This window comes from Pyrus communis, chromosome 1, assembly GCF_963583255.1.
Source record: "Pyrus communis chromosome 1, drPyrComm1.1, whole genome shotgun sequence".
NCBI classification, from domain to species: Eukaryota; Viridiplantae; Streptophyta; class Magnoliopsida; order Rosales; family Rosaceae; genus Pyrus; species Pyrus communis.
In genome coordinates, this window is record NC_084803.1 from 726,498 (window position 1) to 746,261 (window position 19,764).

Consider the following 19,764-nt stretch of genomic DNA (forward strand, 5'->3'; position numbering starts at 1 on the left):
TCTCATCTTGATATATCATGTGAACTTCGTAGTTTTAGCACTTCATCCTACTAGGCGTGCCAAAATGTTGACCCTACGTAGCGCGCATGCCGAGTAATTAATAAGCTAACTACGTCATTCAATTGTATGCGGGCATGCCCAACTCGTCGGCCGAGGAGTAAAATGTGTAGATGTTACGTTGAGCGCGTTGCTGACTTCTTGATCTTGCGACTACTGCCGAGGAATGAATGTTCAAGAGATATTCTGAGCGTTTGCAATCATTGTTGTGCCTTGCTACTTTTTAGTGTTTTTTAATTTAGTTTATTTTTTGTAACTTGAAAAATTCATAAAAAAATATTTACCGGGCTTAATAAATTGTAAGACCACTTCCAGAAGGCTTATAAAGTTTTACTTAATCCACATGCAAAAAATCTTGCGAACATCAAAAATTTTCATTTTTACGAAAATCGTGAGTTATAAGTCATGGGTTTTTTATTTTATTTTATTTTATTTAATAATCAATTTTCCCAATTTGTATAAAAACCGTTGACAACCCGATTTCGTCCAATCGAACCACGCTGGTATTTTCATTGGTCTTGGCATTCACCAGCATGCGTCATAGATGACTTTATAATGACCCATCAATCAAGGTGCAGCTTCGAAAGTCGTTTGTTTAATGGACTTGATTATAACAATATTCATGGGAATTAATTAATTCCAAATAACCAGAGACCTCGTCAACCTAATATTTTATAGGATTAGGTAATTAATGCTGAACAGCTGAATAACACCTGTTGTCCAATGATCTGTTCAAAGTACTTCTCACTTGATGCATGTGTCTTGCTGCAAATCTTCTATGCGCGATATCTGCATTTTGTAAAATCTCTGAAAAACTTCTGCCATGTAATTCCAAATTAGCAACTTAATCCTATTTATATGTGGCTTTAATAATAGCTTTAGTATTTTGATTACTCTTAATTAACATGCAATGCATGCTTCAGCAATAGAAATTCAATTTATTTTATATATATATATATATATATATATATATTATAAGTATTGACTCATGCGGATATCATTATTTGAATCAGGACAAACCGACGCCCGTGGCTGAATGCAGCTCAACGTGGATCAAACATTCCGAGCAAAAGAGGCAAACCAAAGTCAGCACTAACCAATCCTTTCAATTATTGAGAGAGAGAGGGAGAGAGATGAATGGGACCCCAACTTTCCCACCGCCCGACCATTACGAGCTGTGACTGTGGTGCACTCGTGCGCTTGGTTGGTTCTGATGAACCTTATAATTTCATATCTTGGCAGAACATATACGGCTTAAAACGTGTACGAGTTTTTCGTGCTGACTTGATTTCTTTTTAATAAGTGTAGTGAGATTAAGCATTGGGCATCCAGATCACATGACCATTCGACCAGACAATTTAAGCTACACTCCAGTCTCTCGTTGTAACTTGATTTCATCATTTTGTGTATGTTGCCCTATACAGGCGTCTGGACACAGGATTTTATCATTTGTGAGACTAAAAACGTTTTATTACGTTTTGATAACCCCGGTCATGTAGCAGGCAAATATTCACTTATTACATCTATTATAATAATCCCTTAGCAATTGGAGCACTATTTGATTAATTGTCTAAACGTTTCTGGAAAAACCGTATAAGGACATTGTCTTCCAGCCGGGGTTTAAGAGAACAAGAAGGTCTTCCTACGCGGCCCATCCGTTTTGTGGTATGCACCACGACCCATTTTTCACCCAACAGTTTAAGAGGCCCAATTAATATTTTGTTTGTAATTGGGCCCCAAACATGAAGCAAACTTAACCTTACTTTATTAGGCCCAATAACATTTTTTTAAATGGACCACTGGGAGAATGAGTCTTTTCGTAACGAAATTTATAGCTATCGAGCTGTTCTCTTATATCTTGGTCAAATAAGAGGATCTTCAACGGTTTCTCTAAATGTGACTCTTTAAGTAGAATTTTTTATTAATTCACAAACAAATCTTAGTATTTTAGTAGCATTTCATCTTTGGAAAATTTTGACAGAGACAAATTCTTGACCAAGAAAACAAGTCACTAATTCTAAACTCCACAAAATGAATGAGAAAACAAGTCTCAATTACAGAAGGGAAAAATTGGAAAAACTCGAACCTCTCCTCTTATCCGGGAATCCACAACTTACACAAACTGCTGTCCACATGGAGTCCGCTACCATGCTGACTCTAAAATGCCAACTGCAGCGGCAATCAAAGCGATAAATAACTTCTGCTTCCATTTTTGCCATTCGGGGCGGGCGCCCGCCCAAATATAGCACAACAATTTCATCACAAGCACAAGCTCGTCCTACTTGTGACCATACCCAGCCTGGGGTGGAGGTGGTCTCCTATTTCCTCTTCTGTCCAATCCAGAGTATTGGTTTCTGGATTGTTGAGGGCGGCTTTGACCTCTGCCTGGGTTATGGCTGACCGGTGGAACCCGGCCATCAATACCATGATGGCTAGGCGTTCCAGATGGTTGGTAACTCTGATAGTTGTTATAGCCACCTGGATAAGGAGCAGCACTGACCCCCGCTGGAGTTTGTAGAATTGGTCTCTCAGGGTAGATTGGTCCATCGTTCTGGTGATTTCCTGATTCGTAGTATACATGCCCAGAATTCCTTTCGTGGTGCTGGGTATGAGACCTGTTCTGAAAGCGATGGCCAGCTGCCGAAGAATGCGGTACATTATACCCACGGTCACTGTGACTTGGGAATGTACTAATATTCGAAGCTCGGTGTTGATGTTGAGGATGGTGGATTGCCCTAGGTGGTGGCATTCTATTGTGTCCCTGATCATAGCCTCCGTTATTTGCATAGGAAGGGTGTGCCGGATAATACTGAGGCTCGGCATAAGATGGTCGATGGGAATGCATCCGATTGCCATACCCATTAGCCTGTAAGCTATTAACAACAAGGCGATGTGCCGATTCCCCGAGCTGTCTTCCAGAAACAGCTCCTGGGTTCTGCCAGGAACTGAAAGCAAAATCTAATATTGTTAAAATACAATCAGAAGAAAAGGAATTATATTACGCGAAGGACAAATGGCACTGCATATCTATCAAAAGCGATTTGTTAAAAGAAGGTCTACCTCGAATTTTCATATGGCTTCCGCCCAGAATCTTCATGCCAAGGCTTTCGCCCGGTGTCTTCATGCCATAAAGGAGGTAAAGGCTTCAGATCCCCCACTGTAACAGTCTGAAGATAACTTGACATCAATATAATGATAAGCATCAAACAGGTGTATAATAATTTTATTATTACTTAAAATTAGAGGCAATGGCCAAGTCGAGAAGTTCATAGGAACACATGCGAACACATAAAGCAACACTCGCAACGCATATGGATAACACCCATAGAACAAAATCTGATTGAAAAAAGCTTAAGATCAATATGGACAATATACCTTCTTCGGCAATATAACACCTGCCGGTGGTTGAGTTATATGCTTATGTACATCTGGTAGTCTGTATATCGCACATCTGAACATCAAAGGGAGGGAATTGCAGTTCAGAGATGCATGATCACTTCTATGTATAGAACAAATCCGTTAATGAAGCCATTTTGTATTATTTAAGGGCACTTCTATTTGCATCCAATAAATTACTTAATACACACATGGACAGATTACCCATCAACAAAATATTGTAATTCGTAATTCTTCTCTCTCTCTCTCACGTACAATGTATATTAAAGCAAATGAATTTCAGTTAAAATACATACATTACTTGGTTGTCCACAATATCCTCCATACTTTCAACAGGAGACCGGAAAACCGGAGGGCAAGGCTCTCCAGTACATGGAGACAAATAACCGTTCATCCCTTCACTGCATGCATCCCTAAATAAAATCAGAAAATAGTCTCAAACAATTCTTAAATACATTGTCCATAAGAAAAAATCAGAACAATAATATGGCTTTATACTCATGCAGCAAACATTACCATCTAGAAGTACCAAAAAATGGACACACTTCCTAGAAAACCATAGAAAAATTAATTTTTGTAAAATGCCAAAATAGAGCATCATTCTCAAGAAAAATATATAAACTAAATCAATTAGCATATGCGGTGCCACCAAAATGGAACACTGGCCACATGATCTATAGTTCCCAACCAAAACAGGCTCAAATAGAAAATAGCAAAGGTATAACATAAAATTCAAATTAGAAATCTGGTTGCTGCTCTAAAGCATAAAGTAAATGCACCGTGAACAAACCTGTACTTGGGATCAATCTGCTCCTTAACTTCAACTCGTTCTTTGTCTGTCAACTGCTTACATCGATTGTCCAGAGAATATATGCTTACAGATAGAGGATGAGACGATGTCACAAAAAGCATCTCAAACATCACACTATTTCTCCTTGTCTCCTCCTCCTACAATCCAAAGCAAAAATTAAGTTAGAAAACAAAATAGAAATACCAAAATCAGTAGTGCAAAGTAAATAAAAATAAATAATTACCGTACCGTCAATGTATGTTCGAGTTTTTCAACCTCACCTAGAAGGCGGACTTCATCAATAAAAGGCAACTTTGCAATACCCTTCAGAAAAGCAAAAAGATGTCAAACTCTGCTCGATAGGTGTACAATATACACAGTAATCATCATGACCATGCGCAAAAGCATATAGTTATAATATGGATTAGAAAGAAACCTACCTGCCATGCATACCGCTTCCCATTCATATCCACTTCAAAGTCTGATAGCAAATAGAGGTTCAGAGAAGAATCTTAGTGAGCAAGTAACAAAAGGGAAATATTCAAACCACCAATATTAGTCAAGCAAACATACCAATAGGGTAAAAATCAATCAGAGGTGAATTTGGATCAGTCATCAACTTCCTGTACTGCTCAGGAAGAGCATGGGAGCTGCAAACAAATTATCATTAGTGCCTTACTTAATGGATAATTTACTAATAAAAGAAATAAATTACAAGCAAACCTTGCAGCAGGAAAAACTCCCAACAGCTGATTGAACGGTTTAAAAGGAGAGCCCAAATCAAAACTTATATTTAGCTGACCAAGGTCCTTCAGATCAGAAGCAAAGGGTGCATAGTGATAGGGGTAAAACCTGAAGGAAAAAAAAAGGCATTCAATGGCATGATTGACATATTTGACTAAGATCATTAATGCAGTTTTTTCAGAAAATGTTACAACAAGATCTCATCTATGTGGCATTATCCTGATATGCAATTGTGTTTTCATATGATATGTTAAAGGAAAAATTGGAAAATATTCATAATCCAACCCTGCTCCTTATACAACACTGAAAAACCCCATCCAAATACAATTAATAATTCCAGTCATTGCAAAATGCTACAGAAGCAAAAGGAACGGGAAGGCCCTTCATGTAGTGAAGGAAGGTGGTTCAAAACTACTCACCACTGCCACGAGCAAACACCTTCATAATAATAGTGCATCACCCAACACAGACCTTCCGTGTATCGCAAAACCTACCCAAAAACACAAATATGAAAAAACTAACAATGGTTTATACAAATGAACATTTGATATCACCAGCAATTATTACGTACAACATCTTTTCGAATTGCATCACGTTCTTCAGGAGTTTTTGCAGAAAACTTCTCTTCATAATACCTATCTTTCCATCCACGTTCTCCCAATTTAACCTAATAATACAAGACAAAAAGAATCACATTACCAATGCGACCAGCAACAAAATGCAGAAACAAAACTCCAAGCTTCTCAGCTATAGTATTGAGATGACAAATATAATAATGTAAACAGAGCTATGCAGCAAGAGCTAATGCATAAACTAGACAACAGTTTTATATTTAGTATTCAAAACTGCAAAAAAACAAAAGAGAACAATGTTGTGATAGGTCGCTTTCATTGGCAAATGGCAATGCATGATAATTGCAAATACTGATTTTACTATGGTTCCAAGATCCAAGCAGATAATCTAAATTATCAAATTTCAAAAAGGCTTTTAAATGCCTTACAAACATACGCCTTGCAGACATCGATATCAAAATATATGTACAGTTAGTAATTGAACCTTGTCTACATTGGGATTTCCAGAGTTAAAAGCATCAGATTTCTCACGAAGAATCTCCTTCAGCTTTGCTTTCATGTCTTCTTTGTTTCCATGTTCCTAGAAGAAAAAAAACAGTGACAGCTTAACGACCACATAGTTAATAATATATAACCAGCAGAACTCATTAAACACCTAACCCTGTTTGTAAAGCAATTATTACAAGATGGTACAATAGAGATTCAAAATTAGGTTAGCGTCAGTAATCAGCATGTAGAAAAGTAAATACAAAGAACAGACTAAAAATGTTTGACATTAAGGTATCTCCTGAGCTAAAAAACATACATCTAGTTCAAGACTGTCCTCAGCTTCAACAATAGCAGCACCGACAGTTGACATCTCTGAAGATAAACGTGCAACCTTTCGAGGATTTCCTTGATCACTAGATTTTCCAGATTGTTGATAGGGTGAAGCTGTAAGACCTGAAGCAAGACGAGATCCCTGAAACCGAGAAACTGGAACCAATGAATCTGGTTGCACTTGAGGTGCTGCATCATCTCCTCTTCTTAATTGCCCTTTTTCACGCTTTATTCTGTCTGCCTGACGCTGGAGAGAGGGGGAATGATTTTGTTATAACATTAAGCATTCTATTCACCAACATAACATCTATTAATCCCCCCATAAAGCAATTCACAGAAGAACAATAACATCCACAGATTTGGAAGGGGCGTCTGCTCAAAAGGCCACATCCCAGAGACCTTTTCTGAGAGCAGATTGATTTTATCTGCCCTCTTTCAGCTCACATTTATTGAGAAAAGTATCCTCCCTCCCAAATACTATTTTCCTTGTGAAAGCTTGAACAATCTATCTGAAACCTAAAGTTCTCCCACCCACTCAAAAACATTCTGAAACCCTAGCTAAGTACCATGCTCCATCTAACTAAACAACCTAAACAGGTGCATTAAATTAAAAATAAAAGATAAAATAAAAAATACTTTAGCCATCATGCAAATCAACGCGGTTATACAATCATGCTGCCATAAAAGTAAAACTGTTTCAAGGGGCTACTAAGGAACAAACCTGATGCAATCGAGCTCTTTTCTGAAATATTTTATCTTCATAAGATCCAACTGCTTGGATGAAATGCTCTACCCGACTCAAATTTGGCTGAGAAAAAAAAAGGCAGGCAAATAAGAACATTATGAAAGAACCTAGTCAACTAAATAACCTACAATAGTCAATTAAATACCTTGCTTCCATCAGTCAGGTATCCACCCAATGACTTAAATTCTTTCTTGTATACAGCCAAAAGCAAATTGATTGCACCCTGAACAATCACCAATGAGAATATTATAACAGAAAATTACTACTCTTTTTGAAGCCCTCCTATTTTCATTTTTATTTTTATGTGAAACAGTTTTTTAAACCTCCTATTTTCATGTTCTATTTCTCAAGCTTAATAAAATTACATACCTCACGAATTTCCAGCGTGGGCATGTGTGGTAAGAAATCGTTGCCAACGAAGAAACACATGAATATGAAATCATCCACGATGCACTCAAAATCAATCTCGAATTGGGTATTGGGAATTCTCATCTCATATTCCAAATATTCTCTAAGAGTCCAGATGTTAAGAAACTGCCATAACAAAGCACAAAGAGATAAAACTTCAATTTATAATTGTCACATAGTATTTCGAAAGTAGGATACAAGTTATTCCACTAGTCCTATTCAGTGAAATGTCCAATTCGCAATGGCTCTAAAATGAATAATTTCAATCCAAAAATAACAACCATTCCTTTTAAGTTTTATCAGTAGCTCTTCAATCAATGTATTGCAAAAAATAACCTGGTACGGCTTCTTGGGAACGGCCTCAGCATCAGCTTTCTCATCAAACTCTCCAGCCTTCCGTTTCACCTTACCTTCACAATTTGCTGCTAAATGACCCACCTGACCACATATGAAGCATTTGTCTTGCTGTCCAGGGGTGAATACAACCTGGAATGTTGCATTTCCAAATGTACAATTACTAGTTGGAATGAAGGTGGAAATCATGAAACACACTGTAGGAGAACTGAAAGTAACGAAGATGCCAATCATACAGAAAAACAAAGTTGAATTGAATTTTAAAATGAAAAATTGCAAAATCATAAATACATACCTCTCGAAGAATTGAAAAATGAACTTCATGGGTAGCCAAAGCAAGCATAATCAAATCAGCATCCTGTAATTGACCACACATTAATAGAATACAGGAAAAACTTACCAGAATAATTCAAGGGTTTTTATAAAGCAATGGATAAATAACTTAGGGGTATAAGAAGATGCATGTAATGAAGGAAGAAACATACCAAACCATAGAGACAATGGCGTGTATTTGGATCATAACCAGGAAGATTTCTTTGAAGACGAACATAAGACATAATTTTGTGTTCACCTTCACCTGGAACATTTGCATCGGAAAGAATAACCTGCCAAGACAAAATATTAAAAAAAATTGGTAAAACAGGAATATTCATCAGCATTGATAGAACAATAAAAATAGGTCCTAATTAGTAATTGCAAAAGAAACACAATATAACTTCAGGAAACCGAGGGAACAAAGCATAGAAAATACCTTAACATTTTTCCATCCTGGGTCGTTGTTTAATCTGAGATGAATGTAATACTGCAATGCTACTGACAAAACAGCCATAAATTGAGTTCCAGGAGTGATGACATTGGAATCAACAACTTGTGACTGTTGTTTTGGAGGAAGCTTTCTCCCCTCCATTTCAAACTCCTCACGCAGCCTTTCTTCTTCAGCTGCCTATAAAAGAGAAACCAAAAATCAATAAATGTAAAGCTTGGCTTCGTTTCTCCTATCTACTTCCCCCATTCCAAGGCTGTGTAACCTTATGGAACAATTGTAACAAGCAAGGATTCAGGAAATCTCAACAATGAGTTCACACAGATAGAATGGGGGGGAGGGAGTTTAACATGCCCCAAGTAAATGGTTCAGGACTAGTAGCTATGTTCCTTCAATTTTCATAATACAAGTTTGAAGATTGAGTTGCCCTCAAAAAAAAAAAAAGTTACTGCAAATACACATTCCACAACTCCATTAAGGTTGTGTTGGATTATCACAATTCATAATAAATTTACACAAACTGCATCAACTACAAAACCCTAACAAACATGACTAGTAAAAACTTATGCATATAACCAGAACTGATGATAGCACTATCAAAGGGTGTTTGAAATAATGATCTTTAGACATTACTTGTTTAACTCCTATGTCTAAACACCACTATGATATCCACTACAGAGGAAAACTTTGTAGTGCCCACGAAATCAAACTGCTTTCATTTGTTTCGTTAAGGTCAGATATATAAACATATCTATTCATCTACCAGTTTTCTGCAATTAATAAACTTTACTACACAAAAGAATCAGAACTAAACCAAAGAAAAAAAGACAAGCCCTTCACATGCAAACACATGGAGGACCCACCTAGCATCCACAAAAGGACGTACCGCGTCTGATGCATCTTTCGCAGCTCTAAATCGCCGAGACCGCTGTTGATTCATTTTTGCCCTGGGGGCAACACCATCTATCAATAATCGGCAACAATTAGCATTACACAAATTTCATACGACAACGCATTTACTTATGCTTTTTGATAAAACATAAGGTAAATGATATTGGCACTCCAAAATTCTCATTCTACACTCCTCACAAATGTATTTTTCTTTCCAAATATAAAAAGTTTGGAGTGTAAAATGAGATTTTTGGAGTGCCAATAACAATTCCCAAACATAAACATCAGTTCTAATTCCAACACTCACCAATAGCCATGTACAATAGCTTTCGAGGCCGAACCATCACAAACAGTCTGTCAATATAATCAAACATGCACTGGAATACCTCATCGAATGTCGAGGGAGAAGGCTGCATCATTCAGATAACAAAATTAAGCCACGCAACCAAATTTACAGCTACAAGGTCAAATTTTGATAACAATCAAAGGGGGGGAATCTTTCCACATAACAATATTTTCAATTCGTAATCACATTGTAAAGAAATTAAATCGAATCGTTACCCTATCTTCTGGGTGGAAACAGGGGTGAATAATCCCGTTCATGTCGAGATACAGATTATCGTATTCCAACCCATTAGGGTTTGGTTTACTGGTGTCGACCGGAATCGATACGTCATCTATCACGACGGGCTCTTCTTCCACGACGTCGACAATAACGAGCGGGTACTTCTCCGCCAACCACCGGTAGAACGCCGGAACTCCCATTGTCAATTGGAGTTAGCTCGCGGGGGTGAACTAACAGATTACGAATCCAGAAAGTGAGGGAAAATCAGAACCCTAACCCTAAATCGCTGCCTGAAACTTCAGCGGGGAAAGAGTGATAATGTACTAAAGGAGAAAGGTGGGCGCCAGTGTTAGCTAGGCGAGGCCGTGGAATTACGGTGCGGAAGTGACGCTTTGACGGTTGTACCCCTGAAAATTTGGAAATTTAAGCCCATGGTTTGGGGATAAGGAACAGGGGTAATTATGTCTTCTCGGAGCCTTGTATTTCGGTTGAGGATAGTACAAATCTAGGGTTTTTGTTCCTTTTCGGTGAACCCTTTGCTAACAAACGAGCCCAAGTCCCATGACGCTTAAGGCCCAATTATCCATTGTGTTTTTTGGGTGCTGAGGATTTTTGGAGAACTATTTCAATCAAGGATTCGGATTATCGGATATGAAATATAACCACTTGCTACTTGATTGATTAACATCTTAGACTCGACCTGCACAAATGGCGATGACAATATGTGTTTGTACTTAATAGTGATGAGGATCCGTCGAGGTTACCTTATTATTAGAGAAAGTGTAATGAGTAGGAGATAATCTACAAGATTTAGGTCTCCAACATTAACTCTGAATATTTTCTACATGCTCTTGTTCGTGCTATAAGAACTCTTCTCAACCTCATTTTCAAACGTTGTAGAATTCTCTTTACGGATACAACATAATACATACGATTTTTTCTTTGTATCTATACGTAAACCCATAAATATTTCTTGAAGAACATTGATGTCTTGTCACCCACTTATATAATGTATCTACACAAAATGTTGGCTCAATTCATTTGCATTCTCGTATTGTGCCTTTTGATGTGAACATGCTGAAAAGTAAAGTGGAAGGGAAAAACAAAATCATGAGCAAAGTGCAATGATACAACTTTGACCAATGTTATCTAAAGTCAACACTTTCAAATAAATGGTCCAAAATGATGGCATATTTTAAACCCTACTATTATCTTCCCACCATCCACACCACAAAAATTGCAAAACTCAAGTTAAATAGAAAGCCACTTGTTAATCTCATTGTTGCATATGGAACACAGATTCGTTTGGGAATTGTTAAATGTAGGGGTGGAAAAAATTTCCGAAAATTCCGAACCGAACCGAAAAAATCCCGATCCCAAACCAAAAATTTCCCAAACCGAAATTTCCGAAATTTTCGGGATGCTATCCCGAACCAATCCCAAAATTTCGGTATGGGATTCGGGATTGGCTTCTCGATATTTCGGGAATCCCATACCAAACCGAAAATATATAATATTAATTATTATATATATTTATACATATATATATTATTCTTTTATAATTGATGCTAGTAGTTTCTAATTCATGCTTAGCAACCTAGAATGCCCTACACCTTGCATATTTTTCATGTTTTGTTTGGTATTCATGTGTGCTGCCATGACTGATGATTTCAGAAGGCTTGATTCTTTTGTCTCTCAACAGATTGCAAAAAGAGTTTAATTAATTTGAATTTTGACTATGATAAAAAGAGTCAAGCATGCCAGTGTTCAATTAAATGGTAGTGTGAATGAAATGAAATTCCTAGTTCATGAATGTGTTCTTGAATTATATATTTGAAGAACAATTCATAATTTCATATTTCAATTTGGGATTCCTAATTTGTCCCAAAATCCCGAAAATATTTCGGGATTCCCGAAATTTGGGATTCCCGAAAATTTGGTTTGGGATTGGTCTTCAAATTCCCGTCCCGAAAAATTTCGGTTTGGGATTCGGAATACTAGTTTCAGTATGGTATCCCATACCGAACCACCCCTAGTTAAATGTGTCATTGATAATACATTAACATAACATCCGCCACACAGAAATGTATTAACATATTATTAATACGTTTTCAACAATAGTAGTGCACTTCTTTGATACTACACAGAACTTTCATTTTTTTTTTTTTTTTTTTTTTTTGTGGGAGACAAACTTGAGTAAAGATGTCCGCCCACTTCCCTCATAAAATATTTTTCACAAAAAAATGAGCAGAGCCTCTTGTTTTATGTCTTTGTTGTTCCACACGATCTCACTTTGGTTAAAAGTAGGGCGCCCTATACCTTCCCATTGTCTAGTTTTAATGTGAAACCTAAACATATGGTAATACTATAATTTAGTGATATTCTATTTTATTTATAAGTAAAAGGTTTTATATTTGATTCATATGAACGATGAATCAAAACTTAAATTCAGTATTGTTGACCTTAAAAACTATCAAGTCTACATGGCGCGCAGGGCGAGTAACTAATGAGCTAACTACGTTATTCGGTTATGTGATGGGCATGCCAACTTGACGCCCGAGCTCGGGCGGGGAGTAAAATATGCTGATGTCGATTTAAGCACGTTGTTGACTTCTTGATCTTATGACTGCGGCCAAGGAAGGAACACGTCTCGGTCTTTGGGTTTTAGAGCCTGAAGACAAGGCTGCTAGTTCTGCGAAGTTCACAAATCGTCGGCGCCAGGTTCGGTCACAGTGATTATATTCGTGAGAGTATGAGCACGCCGAACTGGCACCAGACTATATGGACACAAATACTCGAAATAGATGTATGTCTTGATGGTAAATTTGGTTTGAACGTCGGAATGCCTAACTCCAAAGTGTACTTGTGAATATCCAATCATAAAATAACTCGAAGTTCAATGTGCCGAGCCTAATAACCTGTAACACCTCACTTCGGTGAAAAGGCTAATGAGATGACCTCTACCAACAAGAACTCAAAAGTCCTTGTCGATCGAGACTTGGATAAATAACCAATAGGTCTCGAAACAGTGATATTTATCCAAACTGAAGGTGTTTCTTGATCGACTAATTCTACGGCTCTAGTGTTGTTTATCAAAACTGAAGATGTCGCAGATTGCCTTCACAATGCTGTTTATCCAAACTGCAGATGTGTCGGCGGAATAAATGGGAGAAGGATAAAATCTCAAGGGTTGTTGAGAAGCTCTGCGCATGGTAACTTGTGTGTTGAATTAAAGAAGGCCACAATGTTGCCTGCGACTCCGTATTTATAGCATCCATACTTTCTGCTTGGCACGACCTAATAATTTCGTAGAAACCAACTGAAACTCAAACTCGTAGAATGAAGGCTGATCCGTGGCATAGGTAAAGCCTATCTTCCAGATGGTTGAGTTTTCAAACAAGATAAAAACCTATCCCATCCAAAAGCCTATTCGTGGCAGACTTATCCCATCATAACCAAAAACCTAGCTTGCCTAGGCTTCTTACCTCATCATAATTCCATCAAATCACTTCACCAATTGAATCCATCATGCACATTTCCCCTGACGAAGACCATGTACATGCATGATGGTTCCTTCACCAAATTAAACTCTGAAAAGTAATTCTAATTGATGAAATATAATCACCATATCTCCAGATAAAGCCACATGCTACAACACCATTCACTCCAACACGTCCATGAATTCCAAGCCAATTTGAATTGTACCACCCACTTCAATATCAGAGATGAGACTTGTTTTTTATAATAATTAGCCACGTAGGAGATTGCATGCACCTAGGGCTTTTGATACGATGAGCCCATTCGAATGTCTTAGTGCAATCCTTTGAAGACGGATCAGGTCATCTCTTTTCAAAACAACCAGCTGGATACTACTAACATTAGGTTTAGATATCCTAATGTATATTAAGAGATAATATCATAATTAAAATCACAATATTATTTCTCAATATTAATTGAAAATCCTTTCAACCACTTTGTCATTCAACAATCTCAATTACTCGAGTCAATGATGTAATTTTAGATCCAAACAAGTACATATTCAGGCACCCTGTGAGTGGAAGGGCGGTGGGCTTTAAACCTGTAGCCTTTAGTAGCTTTGGGATCATATTCAATTGCTTTCAAAGCAAAGGCCCATATCAAAAATTGACAAAGGCTACTATTTTCTTCTGGATTCTGGTCCCGAAAGTCCCTCCGACAACTTGAGCGCTGAGAGTTGAGAGATACCCCAGACGCAGCAGCCACAAGCTCACTCAATCCTCAAACGTGTGGGTCTCATTCGGTCCAGCCAAATTTATTCCCCGTCGCACTCGCTTTCCCAACCTGACCGAGATGTTCGCCTCTAAATTCAGAGGCCGCCACATTCCACTCCCCCACATTAACCGGATCTCCACCCTACAACTCCTCCACTCATCCACCACCTCCTCCTCCCTCCCCCCAAATCCCTACCTCCACCAACATGTCTCTCCCCATTAAACTCCACGACCGCCATTTCAATTTCGTCAACAACAACCACCTCGGCATCTCCAAACCCAAAACCAAACTCCCAAACTTGAAGCTCAAATTCCGAACCAAACCCATCTACCACTCCGACCCCATACTCTCCGTCGTGTACAACTCCACAATGCACGCCTCCTCCGCTCACCCGCCTCAATCCGCTGTCATCAAGAGCTCCCTCATCGACCCCGACGGCGGGGCCCTGGTCGATCTCGTGGTGCCGGAGAGCCAGAGAACTGCTAAGGCTCTGGAGGCGGAGGCGATGCCCAAGGTGCGGCTTACGAAGATTGATCTCGAGTGGGTCCATGTCATCAGCGAGGGGTGGGCCAGCCCGCTGCGGGGATTTATGAGAGAAGACCAGTACTTGCAGAGCTTGCATTTCAATTCGCTGCGGATCGAAAACGGGTCGTTTGTTAACATGTCGCTTCCCATTGTGTTGGCGATTGACGACGAGACTAAGGAGAGAATCGGATCCTCGAATGATGTCGGGCTGGTCGGCCCGGCTGGAGATTTGGTTGGTGTATTAAGCAGGTTAATCCTTGTTTATCAGTATTTTACAATTGAGAATTTGGCCGAAATGATGTTTTTCTAAATCTCATTTGCTCAAACGATCAGTTTTATGTATGTGGTCGATAACTGATTATCTAGGTTCGATATTTGATGGTGTCAATATTTTTTAGTCAAACACTAAATTTTATTAGATTAGTCACGGACAGAATTTAAATCCACACTGTCATCCAGGAGCTTAACTCCTTTCCACAATTTTTTATTTTAATTAGTTTAGCAATTGAGATTTGATTGTTGACGATTTTTTAATTTGATATTTATTTTGTTTGCACATGGAAATTTATTATATTCTTTTTTATAATCACCTGATTTCATGCATTTGTTTGTTTATTGTGACTGAAGTAAACAAAAATCAAGTGCCCACTTCAAACCGTGTAAAGATGGGGACTTGTTTCTGCTTTTAAAAAAAGTCAATTTGTTTAATTGTAATTTCCTTTAACTATACACTCGCACATGCAACAGAACAAACATGTTGATTTTTTGGTTATTAATTCACTTGGAATCTCCTTGTGGCAAAAATCATCTGCTAATTAATCGAAAATCTCGATACGCTAGTATAATTTTGTAATCTGTTATATTTGTTTTTTTGTTGCAGCATTGAGATTTACAAGCATAACAAGGAAGAAAGGATTGCTAGGACTTGGGGGTCAACAGCCCCGGGGTTGCCATACGTTGAGGAGGTGATCACTCCGGCTGGAAACTGGCTTATTGGCGGAGATTTGGAAGTACTAGACCGTGTCAAATATGAAGACGGGCTTGATCACTACAGGCTCTCTCCTCAACAGCTCCGGAAAGAATTTGACAGGCGTCAAGCTGACGCAGTTTTTGCTTTTCAGTTGAGAAATCCCGTACATAATGGCCATGCTTTGTTGATGAATGACACACGCAGGCGACTCTTGGACATGGGATACAAGAATCCAATTCTGTTGCTTCATCCTTTGGGAGGTTTCACAAAGCCTGACGATGTGCCATTGGATGTTCGGATGGAGCAACATAGCAAGGTAATGGGCCTGCATTCCCTTTGTATGTCTGTGAATATGCTAGCAAAATATTTTGACCTGCCATAGTATTCTATCTACATCTTTACCTTCGTTTTGTTGAACAGATTTTTTCACTTCTGCATTGAAGTACGGAGATGCATTGCAAATTTTGATGTCCAAAATGGGTAGTTTTTAAATGTTTTGTTTCTGTTCAGGTCCTAGAAGATGGAGTTCTTGACCCTGAAACTACTATTGTGGGTATATTCCCATCACCTATGCACTACGCGGGTCCAACTGAAGTACAGTGGCATGCCAAAGCTCGAATAAATGCAGGTGCAAATTTCTACATTGTGGGCCGTGATCCTGCTGGTATGGGACATCCCATAGAGAAGAGGGATTTATATGACCCTGATCATGGGAAAAAGGTGTTAACCATGGCTCCCGGGCTCGAGAAGCTCAATATTTTGCCTTTCAGGGTGGGTGAAACTATACGTGCTTCTAGTCTTGACATATGGTGCACTCCTTGTGCTTATTTGCTTGGTTGATATATATTATCGGAAATTTTTATGCATGTGTTATGTCAGAGTTCTACTAGTTTGGATGTGATGAATTCTTACTTGGTTATATATGGCCCTTGAGATGGTAGTTTTATACGATGACTTGATATTGGTTCCTCTTTTGTGTGTCGATTAACCTTCGTCTTTAATTATAAATTGCAGGTGGCAGCTTATGACACTGTGGAAAAGAAGATGGCATTTTTTGATCCTTCACGTGCTAAAGATTTCCTCTTCATCTCTGGAACCAAGGTATGAAGAGTATTTGATATTGTTTGTTCTCAATAGCGTATCTCTGGCTCGAGGGGAAATACTGTATCTTAGAGGGTATACCATCAAACTGGCAATGTAGTTCTGTTGGTATAGTTTCGCACCTCACTTGGATAAGTGTGTAAACTACAACGGGTGGTGAATGCCTACCCATGATGAAATTCTCAGATGTTGCTTGCTAGTTGCTGCCTTAAACCTTATAGAATTGCGTGTGCACGACCGTTGAATTAGATATGAGATTACTAATTAGGAAAATAATCTCTCTTCTGTATGCTGTGTATAATTTGGTACACCTGTTGTTTCAGATGCGTGCTTATGCAAAGAGCGGCGAAAACCCTCCTGATGGTTTTATGTGTCCCTCGGGATGGAAGGTTCTCGTCAACTATTACAAGAGCTTGCAAACAGAAGAGGCATCACAGCAACAAGCTGTGGTATCTACTTAGACATCAGTGGTAGATTAATACCAGATTGTTCAGCTACGTTAATTCCAATTTAGCCGGAGAAAGAGCGAAGCCGCTAGCCAGATTATAACCGATGCAGCACAAGGGTAACCTTGGAGAGTATCTTCTATTTTCCAATCCGGTAGCCAAAAGCGTGCTAATGCCTGTAAAATTGATTTTTTTTTTTTCTTGTTTTTTTTCTATCCAATTTGTTTTTGTTTATGAGCTTATATACAGGGCAAGAATTTGCTTTATATAATGGCCGAGTACTATTTTTTCTTGAAATTAATTGTCATTGATGCAACTGATACATCTTGCTTTTGTTTTTTTTTTTTTTTTTTCTCACCTAGTCCAATCGTCAACAGGTTGTACAGAGATTTTGGGCTGGCGGAGATGTATAATGATGGGCTTGCCTACAAGATAAAAGTGAAACTTAAATTATAAACTGGAATGCCGTATCTAAACCAATTAGGCCATTTCTAACCGAGGATTGGTCATAGAGCTCGTTTTAGCCCTCTAGCTCTCCAATTATTAATATTCTAATGAACATTACGGGGTCATATTTGCCTCCATATCCAACCGAGGGCCAAAGGGCCATAGGGCTCGTTTTAGTCCTGTCACAAAAAACCGTCTCCAACCGAGGGCCAAAGAGTCAAATATAATTTATTATTTAAAAACTACAATTTAAATTCAAATCCAACGGCTAAGTGACGTTAGCTAGCCGTTGGATTTGAACCAAATTTTGTAAAATAGAAGTTATAGGAAAAAAATAGAATTAAAATATATATATATATATATATATATATGAACCAAATTTTGTAAAATAGAAGTTATAGGAAAAAAAAAATAGAATTTTAAAAAAAATATGAAACAAATTTTGTAAAATAGAAGTTATAAAAAAATAAGAAAAAAAAAAGCTTTAAATTCATAAAAATAAAAATTAAATTAAATTTGAATACAACGGCTAACTGACTCAGCTAGCCGTTGTATTCAAAATTTTCATACTATTCGTGTCGGTTATAACCGACACGATTGCAATTAATCAAAATTATTCTTGTGTAGCCATTACTATTCGTGTCTGTTATAACCAACACTATTGCGATAAACAAAATTATTCCTGTGGGTTATATCCAACAGTTTTCAGCAAAATTCTGGCCAGCCCGGGCCTAGCTGGAAGGGGCCAGCCCTTTAGCCATTTGGGCCTTTTTCAGATTCTGTGGGGCCCACGAGCCCTCTGGCCTAACCCTCAGTTGGAGACAGTTTTCGGGCTATTTTCGACCATCTGGCCTTCTGGACCCTTCGGTTGGAGATGGCCTTAAGTACTATCATACGGAAGAGTTAAAATACAGAGTAGCTGATTAACTTGAGATACTGCAACAATGTCGTGTGTCATCTTTTCACTTGAGAGGTAGATGAAAACTTTCATATCTCTCATTGCCTACACAGGTAGCTCCTTATTTGCTACTGAACCTACTTCAGCTAGGAAAGTTTAATTTGACAAAGCAAAATGATTTTCACTTTTCTTTTGTCTTTCTCTTTTTTCTTGTAGAAAATGATAGATTTGTTGGATCAAAGAGCTGACAGGATTTGAACTTATGCCGTGGATGGCCAACACTTATTTTCACCACTGTGGTTGGGAGTCACTTGCGTTCTTCTTTTCTTCTTTACTATGGTCTTATTTTCTCTTTCTGCAATACTCCTCTTGTCTCTACCCTTAGGATTGAATGAAGTAAAAAAAAAATAGAAAAATGAATACAAAAGGAGAAACTAAAAGTGATCTACTGGCATTCATTTTCATTGGTAAGTAAGAGGTTTTATGTTCGATTCTCGCTAAAGGCGAATTTGAACCACAATATTATTAACCTATTGCAAGGTTTAGCCCACTTTTCCATCATTTTATGTAAATAGTATCGTTTGTTTAAAAAGAAAAAGAAAAAATGTCTAAATAACATTCTGTCGACAAAACCCAAAGGGCACCTGATGCACAAGTTTCTTCATGCTTTCCAATATTTTATTTCACCATATTTATGCCTCCAAGTCCAATCTATTCAAGTTGGGCTATGGAATCGACCATGCATGGAACGAACAAATGATCCAACCTGGCATTGGACCCTCATATGTAAAATGTTTTCCTTGTTTGTGCTGTGGGTCACTTGTGTTATAGTCTTGTCGACTAATATTTTGCTTGCGATATACAAATTTTGGCCATCTAAAACACATTACATGTGCGCATACATATGGTTAAGCTACATCCATATAAACCACTTTGGTTCTCCAGGTTCCAAAGCTGAGCTGTAATGAGACCAAATCTTAGGTCTAATCTGGAAGAATGACTTACATGCATTTTCAAAATCT

The 19,764-nt window shown here is 38.1% G+C and overlaps 2 protein-coding genes across 4 annotated transcripts; one reads left to right on the top strand and one right to left on the bottom strand.

Annotated features, from left to right (window-relative positions):
- Positions 1-1,945: 1,945 nt before the first annotated feature.
- On the bottom strand, positions 1,946-10,968 carry LOC137740756 (5'-3' exoribonuclease 3-like). Of its 3 annotated transcripts, none has more exons than XM_068481484.1 (23): positions 10,101-10,968; positions 9,847-9,949; positions 9,535-9,611; positions 8,637-8,828; positions 8,371-8,490; positions 8,181-8,243; positions 7,868-8,017; positions 7,493-7,657; positions 7,269-7,346; positions 7,100-7,186; positions 6,365-6,625; positions 6,044-6,139; positions 5,559-5,654; positions 5,407-5,477; positions 4,967-5,095; positions 4,817-4,893; positions 4,684-4,724; positions 4,493-4,567; positions 4,244-4,401; positions 3,750-3,854; positions 3,433-3,508; positions 3,118-3,224; positions 1,946-3,002 (listed from the first exon to the last, which is right to left on the bottom strand). In XM_068481484.1, exons 1-23 carry the CDS (start codon positions 10,302-10,304, stop codon positions 2,336-2,338), a joined length of 3,198 nt encoding a protein of 1,065 aa, XP_068337585.1. In that variant the 5' UTR covers positions 10,305-10,968; the 3' UTR covers positions 1,946-2,335. The 3 variants fall into 3 exon arrangements, with proteins under 3 accessions (XP_068337585.1, XP_068336989.1, XP_068338279.1); XM_068480888.1 differs by having other exon boundaries at positions 3,750-3,866; XM_068482178.1 differs by having other exon boundaries at positions 3,750-3,866; positions 9,535-9,595; positions 10,101-10,115.
- Positions 10,969-14,267: 3,299 nt separating this feature from the next.
- LOC137742917 (ATP sulfurylase 2-like) lies at positions 14,268-17,713 on the top strand. The gene is made up of 5 exons (XM_068483056.1): positions 14,268-15,129; positions 15,761-16,166; positions 16,361-16,621; positions 16,865-16,951; positions 17,275-17,713. The coding sequence occupies exons 1-5, from the start codon at positions 14,561-14,563 to the stop codon at positions 17,410-17,412; spliced, it is 1,461 nt and encodes a 486-aa protein (XP_068339157.1). The 5' UTR covers positions 14,268-14,560; the 3' UTR covers positions 17,413-17,713.
- The last annotated feature ends 2,051 nt before the right edge of the window (positions 17,714-19,764 follow it).

Bases quoted from the DNA above. Each gene is read 5' to 3' on its own strand.
- LOC137740756 (XM_068480888.1), bottom strand. From the start codon at position 10,304: ATGGGAGTTCCGGCGTTCTACCGGTGGTTGGCGGAGAAGTACCCGCTC. The intron at 8,491-8,636 runs GTATTTTCTATG...TTGTCTTGGCAG, and splicing joins CAGGATGGAAAAATGTTAAG to GTTATTCTTTCCGATGCAAA. The intron at 7,187-7,268 runs GTATTTAATTGA...TTTTTTTCTCAG, and splicing joins ACCTGACTGATGGAAGCAAG to CCAAATTTGAGTCGGGTAGA.
- LOC137742917 (XM_068483056.1), top strand. From the start codon at position 14,561: ATGTCTCTCCCCATTAAACTCCACGACCGCCATTTCAATTTCGTCAAC. The intron at 15,130-15,760 runs GTTAATCCTTGT...TTTTTGTTGCAG, and splicing joins TTGGTTGGTGTATTAAGCAG to CATTGAGATTTACAAGCATA. The intron at 16,167-16,360 runs GTAATGGGCCTG...GTTTCTGTTCAG, and splicing joins GGATGGAGCAACATAGCAAG to GTCCTAGAAGATGGAGTTCT.